The 17,765-nt window shown below is 43.9% G+C and overlaps 3 protein-coding genes across 3 annotated transcripts; 2 read left to right on the top strand and 1 right to left on the bottom strand.

Annotated features, from left to right (window-relative positions):
• Positions 1–213: 213 nt before the first annotated feature.
• Positions 214–15,935, top strand: LOC126610835 (uncharacterized). Its single transcript, XM_050278979.1, has 6 exons — positions 214–555; positions 878–1,000; positions 1,165–1,353; positions 1,469–1,550; positions 15,285–15,349; positions 15,451–15,935. The coding sequence occupies exons 1-6, from the start codon at positions 277–279 to the stop codon at positions 15,745–15,747; spliced, it is 1,035 nt and encodes a 344-aa protein (XP_050134936.1). The 5' UTR covers positions 214–276; the 3' UTR covers positions 15,748–15,935.
• LOC126610837 (uncharacterized) lies at positions 6,949–7,968 on the top strand. Its single transcript, XM_050278980.1, has 2 exons — positions 6,949–7,142; positions 7,223–7,968. The coding sequence occupies exons 1-2, from the start codon at positions 7,014–7,016 to the stop codon at positions 7,874–7,876; spliced, it is 783 nt and encodes a 260-aa protein (XP_050134937.1). The 5' UTR covers positions 6,949–7,013; the 3' UTR covers positions 7,877–7,968.
• On the bottom strand, positions 15,702–16,925 carry LOC126610838 (uncharacterized). The gene is made up of 2 exons (XM_050278981.1): positions 16,597–16,925; positions 15,702–16,358 (listed from the first exon to the last, which is right to left on the bottom strand). Exons 1-2 carry the CDS (start codon positions 16,919–16,921, stop codon positions 15,976–15,978), a joined length of 708 nt encoding a protein of 235 aa, XP_050134938.1. The 5' UTR covers positions 16,922–16,925; the 3' UTR covers positions 15,702–15,975.
• Between the last annotated feature and the right edge of the window lie 840 nt (positions 16,926–17,765).

Genomic DNA, 17,765 nt, shown 5'->3' with positions numbered 1-17,765 from the left:
TCTTTTCTGCTTGAGATTACATCTTTTAGTCACGGCAGTGTGGTCGCTTCATTTACTTAAATCTAGTCTCCGAGCTAGAAACCCGTTCGCCCTCGTCCACTCAATTGGGCTTCTCAAGCCCAATGGGCCTCAAGTTGTTCTAACAAACTGGATCTCGTATTCATAACGCAACATGAGGACCCGGATTGCTCCCAACCCGCTTCGTTTCCGGGTCGATTCTGAAACCGCGACACTGCCTTTGGCTTGCCATCCATACAGTGAGAGAGAGGAAGAGAGATGGCGGGACTGCTAGCATGGGCAGCAGACGTAGTGGGAGGAGGTGGTGGGCAAGACAACGAACAAGACATCCCACTGATATTCACTCAGGAGCAGCAGAGGTATGTCCTGGACTTGGATCACAAAGCATCTTCTCTCGGCCGTTCGATCCAAGACCTCCGGCTCAGACTCCCTCCTTCCGACATCTCCCAGCGCCTCCCTGATCTCCACGCCCACTCCCTCGCTTCCAACGCCGCCCTTGCTCTCCAATTGAACTCCCATTCCACCACCCGCGAACAGGTTCGGTTCGGTCTGAATTTCGATTGATTTTTCTTTTCTGGGTCGTTGATTTTGTTGCGATTGTTGTTGAATTGGGATGTTCTTATTTGAATTTGGTCGTTTTCTATCTGGGTTTTTTGTTTGGATTGTAATTCTTGTGTACAACTTTGAATTGTTGAACACTTTCTTCAAATTTTGAACCTTTCTATTCTGGGTTTAGGTGAATGTAGATTTTTTGCTATGGAATTGTATGGTTCAAATTTTGAGTAATCGAAAAGGCGATGTTTTTCATCTTTGATTGATTTTCTTTCTTAGTAGTTCCCATTTTTGTACTTGTGGACAGGCACGGTTGAGAGAGGTGACATTGCAGGAAGAGAATGCTGCATATGAAAGGGCTATATCCAATTGTGAAAGTAAAATACAGGAGAAAATTCAAGAAGCGGATTTGCTTCAGAGGAAGCTAATGGTGAGCCTTACGTTTCCCACAACTTATTTTTGCATGATGCTCTTATTCATCATGTATTGTAGTTCTACACTTGTATCTTTATCTTTATTTGATGATGTTGGGGATATCGAACTTAGTTAATGGAAGCCACACCATTTCTGAAATTCGGTGATTACTGTTATCAGGAGATGGACGAGAGTGAAAGGAATTTGAGAGATGAGCTTGAAAATGGAGAAACAGCATTGGATGCCAGTCGATCTGGCCAATCAGATGAATCCACTGGTGACCCAAATACGACAGTTGAAACTGAAAATGATGTAGAAGCTTCAAATAAGGCTATACTTGAAAAGTTAGAGGAGAGGCATAATGAATTGGTCAGTTGCATCTTTCCTTTTGATCTTACAGTTGTTTCCTCTTCTTCCATTGCAAATGCTTGTTTGTATTTTTGAAATTTATCTTGATTGCTGGAAAGATTTTGTATTCTGTTAGAGTTCAATGGAAGCAGTAGTGAATGATTTAGAGGAAAGATGGGCAAAAAGTCAAGAAAGTGCATTGAGTCAGCCTTTGCCAGGTAGATATCGTACATAACTCATCCTATTTATTTTCTATATGGTGTTTGCTTGCTCTTTGAATGCATTTGTACTTACAATTTACACCATTTAGTTGTTTTTGTTTATATATGTTGATGCACAAAATCAGTGAGGACTTTGGTACAACAGAAAGTGTCAGATTTTGTGACCTTCGCTTGGTTGCTTTGGTCACTAGTGAGGATAAGTATGTAAATGAATAGAGACAGAGCAGCAAACACAAGATATACGTGGTTCACCTAGATTGGCTACGTCCACGGAGTAGAGGAGTTCTCATTAATTGTGAAGGGTTTACACAAATACATAGGTTCAAGCTCTCATTTTGTGAGTTCTAGTGAATAGTTTAGTACAAAATGACATTAGAGATTATTGTGGGAGAATGATCCCTATTTATAGAAGAGAGTTTCTAGTTTTGTTTTGACATTGACACGTGTCGTGTTGTGATTGGCTTCTGATGTTGACACGTGTCGCGTTGTGATTGGCTTCTGATGTCGACACGTGTCGCATTGTGATTGGCCTCCTGGTTGAAGGGAAGCTCTTCTGGGTCTTTGACGGTATAACGTTGAACGGTGCTCAGTAGTTTCGGGATTGGTCAAGTATGGTACAAACAGTGCTCCCCTAAGTTCCCGAGTGAGGGAAGCTCCTCAGTTGGGGACTTGCAAGATCCAAACCGCTGAGTAATCACGAAACTTCTAAGTACCGAGGTGTGGTATCGTCTTCCCTTGCCTTATCTTTCTTATAGGTAGATGTGGCATCTTCTCTGGAAGTACGCTTCCTCCATTCAGGGGTGGTGTCTTTAACCGGTGGAGATGCACAAGGTAATGTATCATTTTCACTTGAAGCTTACTTGTAGTTTTAGGCTTGGTCAAACGCGATACAAACCATGTAGTAGGAGTCCCCCAAGTCGTCGAGCTAGGAGATCTGCCGAAAGAGGTGACAGACAAGGTAAGCAATCAGTCCCAGATCAGATATGTGATTTCGAGTTCCGGCTGATTGTTCTCATTCTTCCTATCTTGCAGGCAGCATGAAGGATAAAGGGAAGAAAAATGAGAAGAGATGATATGAGATACTTTTGCTTTTGAAGAAGTAACTTTCCATAGGTTTATTCTTGAACTGGATTTGATTCAGGATAGTGGACACTTGATCATGAATCGGGCTTGTGATATCTTCAAGGACCGTTGATGGCTTGATCTTTAAGGATTTGATTCAAGAGTGGTGCATTGGCACGTGCAGTTCACGATGCCTTAGTGAGTCGACTCAAGAATTTGAAGGTCAAAACAAGTCCATCAAATCTAGAGTATGATCAACCCTGATAATATGGGATACTCTTGCTGTTGACAAAATAGTGAATGTGGTATGGAAAGGTGTCGTGCTGTAGTGATCTGTTTCAGCTCATCGTTGAACTTTCTGCTTCAATCTTTTGCATGGCAGAAGTGGTGTGCAACCTTTGCATTTAAATGGTCATTCAGAACATTCCTTCATAGTGACTCATCCACGCTTGACAGCTTCAGTGTAAAGAGCCAATATCTGATCAACTGTCATGAGGTATTTGCCGGAGGAATTCATGACCTTGACAGCAGTTGAGGATGAGTACTCGAGAGCAATGCTAAGTAAACAACCAGGCAAAGATCCCATGTCAGTTCCAGATTGGAGGTTTGATTTCAGGTTCCGACTGACTGCTCACTTTCTCCTTGTCCTGCAGGTGTGGACAAGGACAAAAACAAGGACAGGGAGAAAGCATGATATGAGATATTCTTGCTTTCGACCCTGATGATATGAGATACTCTTGTTCTTGGTGTGGCTTATTTGCTGAGGTATTATCAAGGGGAAATAAAGCTGAGTATTTCGAGAGGTTATGTTGAGGGTGCCTTCTCGAATGCGAGAAAGGGTTGAACATTTTTGCAGGTTTGCCTGTCTGTGGAGGAGGGAGGTCGACATATATAGGGATTTCCCAATAGCAAGTAGTAATGCTATTCCTTTACCCTTCTTGGTTACAGCAATGTAGTGGGAGCTGCCAGCTTCACGTGTTTTAACTTTGTCAGAGCACTTTGAAAAAGTGGTATGTAGTATCTGGAAAGCTGATGTTGCGTGTGAAAATTACAGACAAGCTTTATCTAAGGAAATCTGGCTCTCAAAGTTCTGAGAGCTGTGCCTGTTCCTTTTTTGAACAAGCAATCTCGTCGGGGATCTGGCTCTCGAGATTCGGAAAGCGGTGTCGACTTTTGCTCAAGCACTTCCACTATCAGATCACCCAAGTTCTTCGAGTGGCAAACAGTCATGCATACGCTTTGGCTCGCCTCGCCTCGGCAGTGGAAGACAAGATTGGGAGAAAAATTCATGTCGAATTGTTGGCAGCACTAAGCACCATGGTCGCGGAAGTGTGCAATTTACAACAAGGAGATAGTTGGATCACCCCAATTTATAAATTCCTTGCTCATGGCACCCTCCCAAATGATAAAGTCCAAGCAAAGCAGATTCGATACAAGTCTGCCCGCTACCTGATCATTAATGACCAACTCTACAAGCGCGGTTTTACCCTGCCATACCTAAGATGCCTTACACCTGCAGAGGCGGAAATTGTCCTTCGGGAAATACATGAAGGAGTCTGCGGAGATCATGTTGGGTCTCGATCCCTAGCACATAAGACTTTTCGCCAAATAATACTATTGGCCAACACTTCACCAAGATGCCATCAGAATATCTCGCTCATGTGATAAGTGTCAACGCTACGCAACTATCCCTCACTCCCCTTCCGAGCCGCTCACTCTTATGATCAGCCCTTGGCCCTTCGCCCAATGGGGACTTGATTTGATCGGCCCAATGCCTGCAGGGAAGGGTAAGGTCCGCTATGCAATCGTTGCAGTTGATTACTTCACAAAGTGGGCTGAAGTAGAACCCTTGGCAACCATTACTGAGACAAAAATAGAAGACTTCGTATGGAAGAACATCCTCTGCAAATTCGGCATTCCCAATGTGATAGTCACGGACAATGGGCGGCAGTTCGACAACAAGAAGTTCAGAATGTTCTGCTCTAAGTTTAACATCAACTTATGTTTTGCTTCTCCAGCCCATCCCCAGTCTAATGGACAAGTCGAGGCCGTTAACAAAATAATCAAGCGCACTCTGAAAACTAGCTTGGACAAAGCTAAAGGTTGTTTGCCAGAATTCGTACCCCAAGTTCTTTGGTCATACCGCACTTCATATCGGACTTCCACAAGAGAAACTCCATTCTCACTTGCTTTTGGTATAGAAGCAGTTGTCCCGGTCAAGCTTGAGCAAGCAACATACCGAATCCAGAACTACATGCAGAGTGAGAACGACAAACAACTCACCCTCAACCTGGATCTAGTCGAGGAACACAGAAATCAGGCTCACCTGAGGAATGTTGCCTACAAGCAGCGCATCTCCAACTACTACGACTCAATAGTCAAATCTCGCTCTTTCAAAGTGGGAGACTGGGTACTAAAGAAAAGATTACTCTGTGATAGAGTCCCGAGTGAAGGAACACTCAGTCCTAACTGGGACGGACCGTTCGAGGTCGTCGGCATCAGCCGTCCTGGCTCCTACAAGCTCAGAAGCTCTGACGGCAAGACCCTTGGCCATCCATGGAATGCTGACCACTTGAAGTACTATTACAAATAGACTCACATTGTACAAATGTTAAGCTACAACCGTTCGGCATCCTATGTAACAAAGACCATTTGGTATGAATTCAATAAAGAGGTGATTTAGCCAACTCGGCCCTAAACTCTTTTACATTCTGAGCAATGAAACACTCAATTGTTGAAGCTTCAACGCAAATGTTTCCAATACAAAATAAAATCTAAGTATGTGTCAACAAGACTATACAAAGGATCTATGCAAACATAGCCAAACATTCATCAATGATAAGGCAAACACTTGAAGCTTGATAATGCAAACACTTGAAGCTTGATAATACAAACACTTGCTTGATAATGCAAACACTCATAAAAATGCAAAACAAAAAATAAACTCTCAGACTTATAACATGGCACATGCCATACAAACAACAAACTAGTGCAGGTAGAGTACATGCAGAAAGTGAAAACACTTCTAGTCACCCTCATCTGAGGTTGAACCCCTGATCATATCACTCTGAGTTCTATCGCCATTTTTTGCATCTCCAAACTCATCATTACCCTGATGACTCTGCTCATCAGCACTAGCCTCATCGCCAGACTCATCTGCACTGCTAGAATAAACTGCAAGGTCGAAGGTTTCACCTTTTCGATGATGCTCATCTATTTCTTCATGGTATTTTCGAAGAACGCTTCCATCATCATAACGATCAAGGACAGCCATCCACTTCATTTTTTCAAAGTGAACTTCCCGGGTACAGCGAGGTCTAAGGACATGGAGAAAGGCCTGGGAACCCAAAAAGTCCTTCACAGCAGCTTCCTTCTCAGTCAGGATACTACTCTTCAGCTCAGAAACCTCAACCAAGGCACTATCCAACTCCCCTTTAACCTTGGAAACCTCGAGCATAGTTGTCTCCAACTGTTTCTTAGTCGCCTCTAACTGTACCTTGAGTCTCAAGTTCTCACCATTCCGCCTCTTCAAACTCTCAAAATGTTGATCCTTGACTTGGATGGCCTCAGCCAAAGCTTTGCTCGTCTTCCTGGCATCATTCACAAGTTGCTTATTCTCTTTCAATTTCACCTTGCACCGCTTAGCCTCTCGCAGTCTGTCGTGATACTCAGTCATGACCTGCATGACAAGACGATCATTGCTACCAAAACAATGCTAATAAAGAGGAGAAAACAAGGAAATGACAAAGTAACACTCACATATGAAGACAGCTTCAACATCCGGTCGCAATCCGATTCATCTTTAGCTAAGGGCTCTCCGAGCTCATCGAAAGTGAATCGACGCCCTGCCAGGCAATTGTTGATATACCCAAAGTCCTTTGGCTGCATGGCAACCTTCAAATCCTTCCAAGGGACACTGCCAACCTCTTCCTTATCTTTACCCTCGTTGTTAGAACTAGGATCACCTTTCTGCCCAATGTGCTCCCTAACTGGAGGAAATATATGATTAATAGTAAGAAGATGAGGCCCTTGGTTTGTTACCAAGAGGTCTGGGGTTCGACACCTCTCAAGGTACCCACCTAGCAATTGCTAGGGTTTCTTGCCTACCAAATGTTGTGGGGTCAGGTGGGTGGCCTAGTGAGTAGTCGGGTCAAAGACCCGGAGACACTAGATTAAAAAAAAAAAAAAAAAAAAAAGGAGGCAGCAATCGCCATTGGATGTGCTGCTACCATAGTTGCCAGGGAAGATAAGTGATTGCTGCCTCATCTTCCTACTATCAATCCTATCTTTCCTCCAGTTAAGGAGCACATTGGGCAGAAAGGTGATCCTAGTTCTAGCAGCGAGGGTAAAGATAAGGAAGAGGTTGACAGTGTCCCTTGGAAGGATTTGAAGGTTGCCATGCGGCTAAAGGACTTTGGGTATATCAACAATTGCCTGGCAGGGCGTCGATTCACTTTCAATGAGCTCGGAGAGCCCTTAGCTAAAGATGAATCGGATTGCGACCGGATGTTGAAGCTGTCTTCATATGTGAGTGTTACTTTGTCATTTCCTTGTTTTCTCCTCTTTATTAGCATTGTTTTGGTAGCGATGATTGTCTTGTCATGCAGGTCATGACTGAGTATCACGACAGACTGCGAGAGGCTAAGCGGTGCAAGGTGAAATTGAAAGAGAATAAGCAGCTTGTGAATGATGTCAGGAAGATGAGCAAAGCTTTGGCTGAGGCTATCCAAGTCAAGGATCAACATTTTGAGAGTTTGAAGAGGCGGAATGATGAGAACTTGAGACTCAAGGTACAGTTAGAGGTGACTAAGAAACAACTAGAGACAACTATGCTCGAGGTTTCCAAGGTTAAAGGGGAGTTGGATAGTGCCTTGGTTGAGGTTTCTGAGCTGAAGAGTAGTATCCCGACTGAGAAGGAAGTTGCTGTGAAGGAGTTCTTGGGTTCCCAGGCCATTCTCTATGTCCTTAGACCTCGCTGTACCCGGGAAGTTCACTTTGAAAAAAGGAAGTGGATGGCTGTCCTTGATCGTTATGATGATGGAAGCGTTCTTCGAAAATACCGTGAAGAAATAGATGAGCATCATCGAAAAGGTGAAACCTTCGACCTTGCAGTTTATTCTAGCAGTGCAGATGAGTCTGGCGATGAGGGTAGTGCTGATGAGCAGAGTCATCAGGGTGATGATGAGTTTGGAGATGCAAAAAATGGCGATAGGACTCAGAGTGATATGATCAGGGGTTCAACCTCAGATGAGGGTGACTAGAAGTGTTTTCACTTTCTGCATGTACTCTACCTGCACTAGTTTGTTGTTTGTATGGCATGTGCCATGTTATAAGTCTGAGAGTTTTTTTTTTTGTTTTGCATGTTTATGAGGGTTTGCATTATCAAGCAAGTGTTTGTATTATCAAGCTTCAAGTGTTTGCATTATCAAGCTTCAAGTGTTTGCCCTATTATTGATGAATGTTTGGCTATGTTTGCATAGATCCTTTGTATAGTCTTGTTGACACATACTTAGATTTTATTTTGTATTGGAAACATTTGCATTGAAGCTTCAACACTTGAGTGTTTCATTGCTCAGAATGTAAAAGAGTTTAGGGTCGAGTTGGCTAAATCACCTCTTTATTGAATTCATACCAAATGGTCTTTGTTACATAGGATGCCGAACGGTTGTAGCTTAACACTTGTACAATGTAAGTCTATTTGTAATAGTACTTCAAGTGGTCAGCATTTCATGGATGGCCAAGGGTCTTGCCGTCGGAGCTTCTGAGCTTGTAGGAGCCAGGGTGGCTGATGCCGACGACCTCGAACGGTTCGTCCCAGTTAGGACTGAGTGTTCCTTCACTCGGGACTCTTATCACAGAGTAATCTTTTCTTCAGTACCCAGTCTCCCACTTTGAAAGAGCGAGGTTTGACTATTGAGTCGTTGTAGTTGGAGATGCGCTGCTTGTAGGCAACATTCCTCAGGTGAGCCTGATTTCTGTGTTTCTCGACTAGATCCAGGTTGAGGGTGAGTTGTTTGTCGTTCTCACTCTGCATGTAGTTCTGAATTCGGTATGTTGCTTGCTCAAGCTCGACCGGGACAACTGCTTCTATACCAAAAGCAAGTGAGAATGGAGTTTCTCCTGTGGAAGTCCGATATGAAGTGCGGTATGACCAAAGAACTTGGGGTACGAATTCTGGCAAACAACCTTTAGCTTTGTCCAAGCTAGTTTTCAGAGTGCGCTTGATTATTTTGTTAACGGCCTCGACTTGTCCATTAGACTGGGGATGGGCTGGAGAGGCAAAACAGAAGTTGATGTTGAACTTAGAGCAGAACATTCTGAACTTCTTGTTGTTGAACTGCCGCCCATTGTCCGTGACTATCGCATTGGGAATGTCGAATCTGCAGAGGATGTTCTTCCATACGAAGTCTTCTATTTTTGTCTCAGTAATGGTTGCCAAGGGTTCTACTTCAGCCCACTTTGTGAAGTAGTCAACTGCAACGATTGCATAGCGGACCTTGCCATTCCCTGCAGGCATTGGGCCGATCAAATCAAGTCCCCATTGGGCGAAGGGCCAAGGGCTGATCATAGGAGTGAGCGGCTCGGGAGGGGAGTGAGGGATAGTTGCGTAGCGTTGACACTTATCACACGAGCGAGATATTCTGATGGCATCTTGGTGGAGTGTTGGCCAATAGTATTATTTGGCGAAAAGTCTTGTGTGCTAGGGATCGAGACCCAGCATGATCTCCGCAGACTCCTTCATGTATTTCCCGAAGGACAATTTCCGCCTCCGTGGGTCTAAGGCATCTTAGGTATGGCAGGGTAAAACCGCGCTTGTAGAGTTGGTCATTAATGATCAGGTAGCGGGCAGACTTGTATCGAATCTGCTTAGCTTGGACTTTGTCATTTGGGAGGGTGCCATGAGCAAGGAATTTATAAATTGGGGTGATCCAACTATCTCTTCGTTGTAAATTGCACACTTCCACGACCATGGTGCTTAGTGCTGCCAACAATTCGACATGAATTTTTCTCCCAATCTTGTCTTCCACTGCCGAGGCGAGGCGAGCCAAAGCGTCTGCATGACTGTTTGCCGCTCGAGGAACTTGGGTGATCTGGTAGTGGAAGTGTTTGAGCAAAAGTCGTGTTTGCGCAAGATATGCTGCCATGAAGCTATCCTTATTATCAAAGTTGTTCGTGACTTGGTTGACCACTAATTGGGAGTCACTGAAGATATCAATTTGTTTAACCCCAAGGTGTTTGGCCAAACGTAAGCCTGCTAGAAGGACTTCGTATTCGGCCTCGTTGTTCGATGCCTTGAATTTGAAACGAAGAACGTATTCTATCGCCACTTTGTCGGGGGTAGTGAGGACTAATCCTGCTCCGCAGCCCTGTTGGTTGGATGAGCCATCAACATATAGACTTCATGCTGGGGTTGTTGATTTTATCTTCTGAGCTTCTGATGGTAATGAAGCTACTGCTTCAGGTGTAGAAGCAATGTCAACAGGATATGTGAAGTCAGCGATGAAATCTGCTACTGCTTGACCCTTTTCGGCTGGTTTTGGTTGGTAGGAGATATCACACTCACCCAATGCTATCGCCCATTTGATCATTCGCCCAGACATGTCAGGACTCTAGAGTATCTGTCAAAGATGGTGATTGGTAAGCACGATGATGGCGTGTGCTTGGAAATAAAGGCGAAGTTTTTTAGCAGACATGACCAATGCTAGAGCTAATTTCTCAATGTTGGAGTATCGTGTCTCCGCATCTTGTAGGGCCTTGCTAGCGTAGTAAACGGGCTGTTCGACACCACTGTCCTTTCAAATAAGAACAGAATTGATTGCTGAAGTCGAAACCGATAGATAGATAATGAGATTGTCACCAACTTCTGGTTTGAAGAGCAGAGGGGCTTTACTCATGTACTCTTTGAGGTTCCTGAATGCATTGGCACATTCCTCTGTCCATGTAATGTACTTCTTATTTCCCTTGAGTGTTTTGAAGAAAGGAGCACATCTGTCTATGGCCTTAGAAATGAATCTGGTTAAGGCTGCCACATTGCCAGTAAGACTTTGGATGTCTTTTGAAGTTACTGGCTCTTTCATGTCGAGGATTGCTTTGATCTTTTCGGGGTTAGCTTCAATGCATCGTTGGCTAATCATGAAGCCTAAGAATTTGCCAGAGCCCACGCCGAAAGCACATTTGTTGGAGTTCAACCTCATTCGATACCTCTTCAAAATGGTGAAGGTTTCATATAGGTTGGTGATATGTTGGTCGGCATGTTTGCTCTTGACTAACATATCGTCAACATAAACTTCCATGTTCTTCCCGATTTGTTCGGTAAACATTGAATTAACTAGCCTCTGATAAGTTGCCCCTGCATTCTTTAGACCGAAGGGCATGACTTTGTAGCAATATAGTCCTCTGTCAGTAGTGAAGGCTGTGTGTTCTTGGTCTGAGGGGTTTATGAGGATTTGATTGTATCCTGAATAAGCATCCATGAAGCTCAAGAGTTCACACCCTGCTGTAGAGTCTATAAGTCTATCAATGAAAGGAAGGGGGAAACTATCTTTCGGGCATCCTTTGTTTAGGTCGGTGTAGTTGACACACATTCTCCACAAGACCTTTTGGAGCAGGAGACTTTCCTTGGTCGGATTTTTCTTAACAAGGACAACATTTGCTACCCATGTTGTGTAATTGACTTCACGAACGAAGCCTATGTCCTTGAGTTTTTCAACTTCTGCTTTCATCGCCTCGTATCGTTCAACATCATAAGATCTTCGCTTCTGTTTTACTGGTTTGGTCTTGGGATTAATACTAAAGTGGTGACAAATGATATCGGGAGAGATGCTCGACATATCTTTATATGACCAAACGAAGACCTCGGCGTTCTCTTGCAAAAAAGAGATCAGCGACAACCGAATGAGTGGTAACAAAGTGGTGCCAATCTTCACCATGCGATCTGGATGGTCTTTGGAGATAGAGACATTCTCTAACTCTTCAGCGGGTTGTGCTTGCTGGGTGAAGGAGTCATCTCGAGGGTCGTCAGGTTGACTGTTGCCATCATGAAGATCCGAGTTGGCTTCATCTGGACTAGTCTTTACTACTTGGTTATGTATAGAGAGGGTCTCCTTGGGGACAGGCAGGTGTTGTTGCTTAACTGAAGTGTTGTAACATGATCGAGCACTAAGTTGATCTTCCTTGATGTATCCATTGCCGAAAGGGGTTGGAAACTTCATCAACAACATATGTGTGGATATCATGGCCTTGAGATCATTAATGCCTGTGCGCCCAAAGATGACATTGTATGCTGTCGAGCAATTGACCACTAGGAAGTTAGTAGTAATAGTAGCTATGTAGGGGCCTGTACCAATGGTGAGGGGTAAGTGTATACTCCCTAAAGGTTGTACGATATCGCCAGAGAAGCTTATCAGAGGAGAAATCGAACGATCGAGCAAGTGTTCAGCTACATTAAGTGCCTTAAAAGCTTCAGCAAACATAATATTGACTGAAGCACCTGTGTCTATCAGGATTCGTTTTACATCAAAATTTGCTATGTGAGCCTCCACGATCAACGGGTCGTTGTGAGGGTAGATGATACCTCTTTCTTCCTCAAGGTAGAAACATATTGGATCCCAGTTAGACTTTTGATACTTACCTCCCCTGATGTCTTCCACGTGAAATACTTGATGGCCAGGTCTCAAAGTTCGTTCACTGTTTTTCATGGTCGTATTGGAAGATTCAGACATGGGTGTGCCGCCGCTTATGGAATATATCACATTGACCTGGCGTTGGTTACGGTTATCCCTTGGAGGGTGAAAGAGGAACTGATCAATTTTTCCTTCACGTGCCAAATCTTCAATATGATCACCGAGGATGATGCACTTTTCGCCATCATGGCCATTATACTCGTGGTAGCAACAAAACATGCCCGTGTTCTTCGTGGACTTGTAATCTGGCTGTCTTGGTTTTGGCTTTGGTATCAGGTGAGCTATACTAGGGTAGATGGCCGCGCATGTAGCGTTCAAAGGTGTGTATGTCTCATACCTCGGGGTAGGGCTTGTCTTGACACGTGATTGGCCCACTGCGTTGACTGCCTGGGGACGGGCGTTATTGTGACGATATCCTGAGTTATCGCGATATTGCCTCTTATTCTTTTTATTAAAATGAGATTGGTGAGGATGGAAATCTTTCCTTTTGCCCTGGGATTGATATGTCTGCTATCGTTTGGAAGGTTGATGTCTTCTCATTTGGTTGGATCTGGCCTCCACTCCCTACTTGCTGATAAGGGGTGACCGTAGGGGGTTTCCCTTGATATGTCCTTGCCTCGGCGGAGGCATGGTTGTAAGCTTGTGCCATCACCTCAGAGTAAGTCTTCCAAGTGTTGGCATTGATCATGTACTTGAAGAAACAGTCACGTAAGCCTGCCGTGAAGGCCTTGAGGGCGGTCTTGTCATCTGCCTCAGCGCAGCAAGAATACTCATGGCTGAAGCGGCCAGCATACTTTCGTAATGACTCGTCCGGCTTCTGGCGAATAGTGTACAAGTCATATGCGGAATGCAAACGATTGGTCTGGAATATGTGTTGAGAGACAAACAGCTTCCTCAACTCTTCAAATGAGTCTACTGTCTCAGGTGGAAGACGACAATACCAGTTTAAAGCTCCGCCAGAGAGGGTGGAGAGGAAGAGAAGGCACCGTTCTTCGTCGGTGTATCTCCGGTATACCATGGTGGACTCAAAGAGGTTAAGGTGTTCAATCAGGTCTTCCCTTCCAGTATAGAGTTGTAAGTCAAGCTTCTGCTTTGTCTTCGCTTGGAGGGGGGTGTTAAGGATCCTTCTTGTGAGGGGGCCAGGCCTGGGTTGGTTCCAGTCAGGTATCTCGGCTTGACGTTCAGCCTTCAACTTGTTTACTTCCTCCAGGAGCTGTAGGACAAGGGGGTCCTGAGTGGAGTCGTGCACCACTGAAGTTTTCTTCCGTAAGTCCCCATCGCCTCTTGGAAGTAGGAAAGTTTGATCAAGATAACGTGATTTTTCCTTGGACTCGCCACACTAACTCCTAGAGTGAGTATGTCGGAATATTTCCGAGTCCCCTGTACCTTCATGTTCTTCTGGGACCTGTTGCCCATTCCCTAGATTGGAAGCTGGCCTGGGTCGTGGAAGATGACCGAGTCTTTCAGAAACTATTGGGTCATTGATCTTCGAGCTTATGTGGATGAGATTCTCTCGACGTTGCTTTAGGAAGTCTCGACAATCGCGATAGACGGCTTTTGATCCTTCCACTCCCTCTGTGAGGAGGTGCTTTTCTCTACTTCTTCTGCTTCGAGTTGAAGCAGCTGGGTTGAGAGAAGTCTCATGTTGATTATCACATTGATGTGTAGCTCAATCCCTATCAGGGATGTCCGTGTTGGATATCGGTGACCCTCCGTGTTGGGGGGCATTCAGATGATTGTTGACCTCAACATGGGCGACGAGCTTGTGTGTTTGAGCATGCCTAGCCTCGTGAAGCATCTCAAAAAGTTTTTCATATTGTTCCTGAAGGATCTCATTCTTCATCGCTATCTTGTTGTTCTGAACCTCTAGCTCATCGACTTTAGCTTGAAGAGTAACTCTATTTCCTTCCTGTTTTCGTTGCTTCATACTAGGTCCAAGGGGGGTGTTATTCTGTGTGCTATGGCTTCTTTCGCTCCCCATGTCGGAGAGAGATGCTTGGCCAAAAGAAAGTGTACGAGCGGTGGAAACCAGCTTGACAAAGCTGAAGAGAGTGGGAATAAGTGTCGTTCTCACAGACGGCGCCAAATGTTGATGCACAAAATCAGTGAGGACTTTGGTACAACAGAAAGTGTCAGGTTTTGTGACCTTCGCTTGGTTGCTTCGGTCACTAGTGAAGATAAATATGTAAATGAATAGAGACAGAGAAGCAAACACAAGATATACGTGGTTCACCCAGATTGGCTACGTCCACGGAGTAAAGGAGTTCTCATTAATTGTGAAGGGTTTACACAAATACATAGGTTCAAGCTCTCCTTTTGTGAGTTCTAGTTAATAGTTTAGTACAAAATGACATTAGAGATTATTGTGGGAGAATGATCCCTATTTATAGAAGAGAGTTTTTAGTTTTGTTCTGACATTGACACGTGTCGTGTTGTGATTGGCTTCTGATGTTTACACGTGTCACGTTGTGATTGGCTTCTGATGTCGACATGTGTCGCATTGTGATTGGCCTCCTGGTTGAAGGGAAGCTCTTCTGGGTCCTTGACGGTATAACGTTGACCGGTGCTCAGTAGTTTCGGGATTGGTCAAGTATGGTACAAACAATATATATATATATATATATATATTATGGGTCTTAAGAACATTCAAGAAAATAAGGTTTACCCAAAATTGGAAACAGAAATTTTGAACCAGAAAATGGGGTAGCGGGTTTTCAAATCAAGTCACATATGATGAAGAAATTTATGGTTACAGTCGAGTTCTTTACTTCTGCTTTTTGGTGGGGTATAAAAAAGTCGAACTTAGTTGTGTGTACCGCATGGCTAGCGCCTAGTGTGGTGCATATGGTGGAGCATGTGGCTATTCTATAAACTAATAAACTGCTTCTCGGCTGAATTTTGCAATTGTTAGTTGAAACCCCTTGTGAGCATACTGTCAGTCATTCTAGTTTGTACGACTAATTTGTAAGGAATTTATTTTGTGCAGTGCAAAGAGAGAAGATTTTGGATAAACAACTTCACAGCGTAATTGAGCAGCTAGAAGCAAAACAGGTATCTCCGTAACTTTTCAGTAATATTTGAATTGTTTTACTTCTCTGATGTCAGTTGTATATGGTAAAAAATTTGTTCATGGTTATCTCGAGTGTTTATAGGCACAAGCAGAAGGCCTGGTCAATGAAATTCATTTGAAAGAGACGGAGCTGGAAAGATTGAATGTGTTGTGGAGGAATCTTGAAAGTAGCAACATAGAAATGAATACTGCTAGAAATAGGTTTGGACAAAGCGCATCAGGAAATGGATCTGCTTCGTCTGATTATATCCTTGACGCTCATCATAGAAATGCCGATGGCCGAGCAGAGAATCAGCAGAGGCTCATGCTGCTGAGGTCGGGTTTCGTGCTCTACATTTTAGCTTTGAACATCTTGGTCTTCATCAAGATCTCGTTTTGAAGAATGTTACATGAAGCCCTATCGATGTTTCCAAAATCTGTTTGTATGCTAAACCTAATATATCTTGTATTGTAAAAGATGGAGGGAATGGGAGAACACAAGTGGAGAGGGGGTTTTATGACATATTCTTTGTCTCAAATATTGAACGTATAGAAATAAAGAAAATTACCTTTTTTTTTTTAACTAAATACCTTGCAACTGTTGGTGTGATGAGAGTATTTCCCCCATTTATCTGAGGATGAAAGGTTTCTTCCTTTTATCAGGCATGCTCACAAATAGCTTTCTCCAAGTTGCATCGTCATGGAAAAGCTTCAAAGCTTTTGAATAAGTATCATCGTCAAGTTCCTCCATGTTGTTCAAAATTTCCAAGCATTGCATCAATTCTTCATCTGCAACATCTTTTGCAGCTGATTGAACATTGTTATCATTACCTTGAGATCCCTTCTTTGAACTCTCGGATATTTCTATGTCGTTCTTTGAGCCATTATTTTCATCTTCTGAATCTGAGGGAAGTCTGCCTGTTGCTGCTGGAAGAAGCATGGGGTCATCCTGCAGTTGCTTTTCTTCTTCTTCCTCTTCCTCTTCCTCTTCCTCTTCTCCAAGTTGCGTCACTAGGATTGCCAAAATATATGAACTTGTGATAGATGCTGATTAATTAGTACTGTCGGCCTCCTTATTTGGTATCTACGATTGGATTGAATATGATAACTCGTTATAGTCAACGTATCTTGTAGGAAGAAGTGGAGTTTAACCTTAGTTTCTTCCTTCAAGATACATTGACACCAAACGAGGCCTTTTTTGATAACGTACATCAATACAAATGCTTTACCATTCAAACAACACACATACCTGTATCTAATTCATGATCATCAAAGTCCCTATCGAGGTAATCGAACCAAGCAATAGCGTCAGGTGAGTGTGCCCTCCAGTAGAGCCAATACGTTCCTTCTGTCGCCTCACGTGATGACAAATCTCCTCCGATGACACATGGATAATAAGGATCCGTCCACGTGTTGTGTTGCTTACTCGTAATATTATTTTCGTGTTTTTCATACACAAGCTCGACGCCAAACTCCTTCAAGTGAAACACACCTGGTTGCATAAACACTGAAACAACAACTTCATTGCCACCTAATAACTCACCTTCCAACTTCCAATGGCTTAACCATACCATGTCTTCTCCCCAGTGGCGAAGCCATGTGAGGGCGAGGAGTGGCGGCCGCCACTCCCCTCGCCGGAAAACACAGCCCCAGCGCAGGTTCAGCCCCTCCCCTCCTGGAAACCCAGCCCCTCCGCTCCGCAGCTCCGCTCCGTCTGTTCTGTTCTTCGGATGAACTGGTTCTCTGCAACTAGATTCTTTTTTCTTTTCTTTTTTTAAATCCAGGCCAAAACGACGTCGTTTTGGTCCTGGTAAAAAAAATTTTAAAAACTGACACCAAACGGCGTCGTTTCATCTGTTTTGAAAAAATATATATATATGGTGCCGGGGGGGGGTAACGTGTCCCCCATTCAACCTTCTTTACTCTCTCTCAGCTCTCAGGCCCCTCACGACCAATTACAGACAGAGAGAGCAGCAAAGCTGCCCCCCCTAAATCCCGGCCCTCTCACTTCTGTCGAACTTTGCTCCGTCAATCACATACCCATTCCTTCTTCCTACCTCCCGCAACGTCAAATCCAACCCAGATTTTCCCATCAATCTCTCTCCTCCGTCGACCTCATCCCAATCTCTCTCTTCCCAGAACGACCTCACGCTGAATCCCTCTTTTCTCCGTCGACCTCATCCCAATCCTCTCCTCCAAGACAATGAATACAGTGATTATGAAGATTGGATTTTGATGATTTCAAAAATTGATCTTTGGCTTTTTTGATTAATAATCTTTACAGTTAATGATTTTAAAAAAAAATAAATGGGGAAGAGAAGGACTGGAGGTGAATCTCCAGAGAAAAGAGGACTAGAAGCGGGTCTTCGGAGAAGAGAGGGATTTCAGGGTGAGGTCGCCCAGAGAAGAGAGGGACTG

Source organism: Malus sylvestris, chromosome 17 (assembly GCF_916048215.2).
Source record: "Malus sylvestris chromosome 17, drMalSylv7.2, whole genome shotgun sequence".
Classification (NCBI taxonomy): Eukaryota; Viridiplantae; Streptophyta; class Magnoliopsida; order Rosales; family Rosaceae; genus Malus; species Malus sylvestris.
Note: the sequence above shows the minus strand (reverse complement) of the source record. Positions and strands in the feature narration are given on the sequence as shown.

Excerpts from the sequence above, each read along its gene's own strand:
- LOC126610837 (XM_050278980.1), top strand. The coding sequence starts at position 7,014 with ATGCGGCTAAAGGACTTTGGGTATATCAACAATTGCCTGGCAGGGCGT. Across the intron at positions 7,143-7,222 it reads TGTTGAAGCTGTCTTCATAT|GTCATGACTGAGTATCACGA; the intron begins GTGAGTGTTACT and ends CTTGTCATGCAG.
- LOC126610838 (XM_050278981.1), bottom strand. The coding sequence starts at position 16,921 with ATGGTATGGTTAAGCCATTGGAAGTTGGAAGGTGAGTTATTAGGTGGC. Across the intron at positions 16,359-16,596 it reads TGATCATGAATTAGATACAG|TGACGCAACTTGGAGAAGAG; the intron begins GTATGTGTGTTG and ends TGGCAATCCTAG.
- LOC126610835 (XM_050278979.1), top strand. The coding sequence starts at position 277 with ATGGCGGGACTGCTAGCATGGGCAGCAGACGTAGTGGGAGGAGGTGGT. Across the intron at positions 1,001-1,164 it reads TGCTTCAGAGGAAGCTAATG|GAGATGGACGAGAGTGAAAG; the intron begins GTGAGCCTTACG and ends TACTGTTATCAG. Across the intron at positions 1,354-1,468 it reads AGGAGAGGCATAATGAATTG|AGTTCAATGGAAGCAGTAGT; the intron begins GTCAGTTGCATC and ends GTATTCTGTTAG.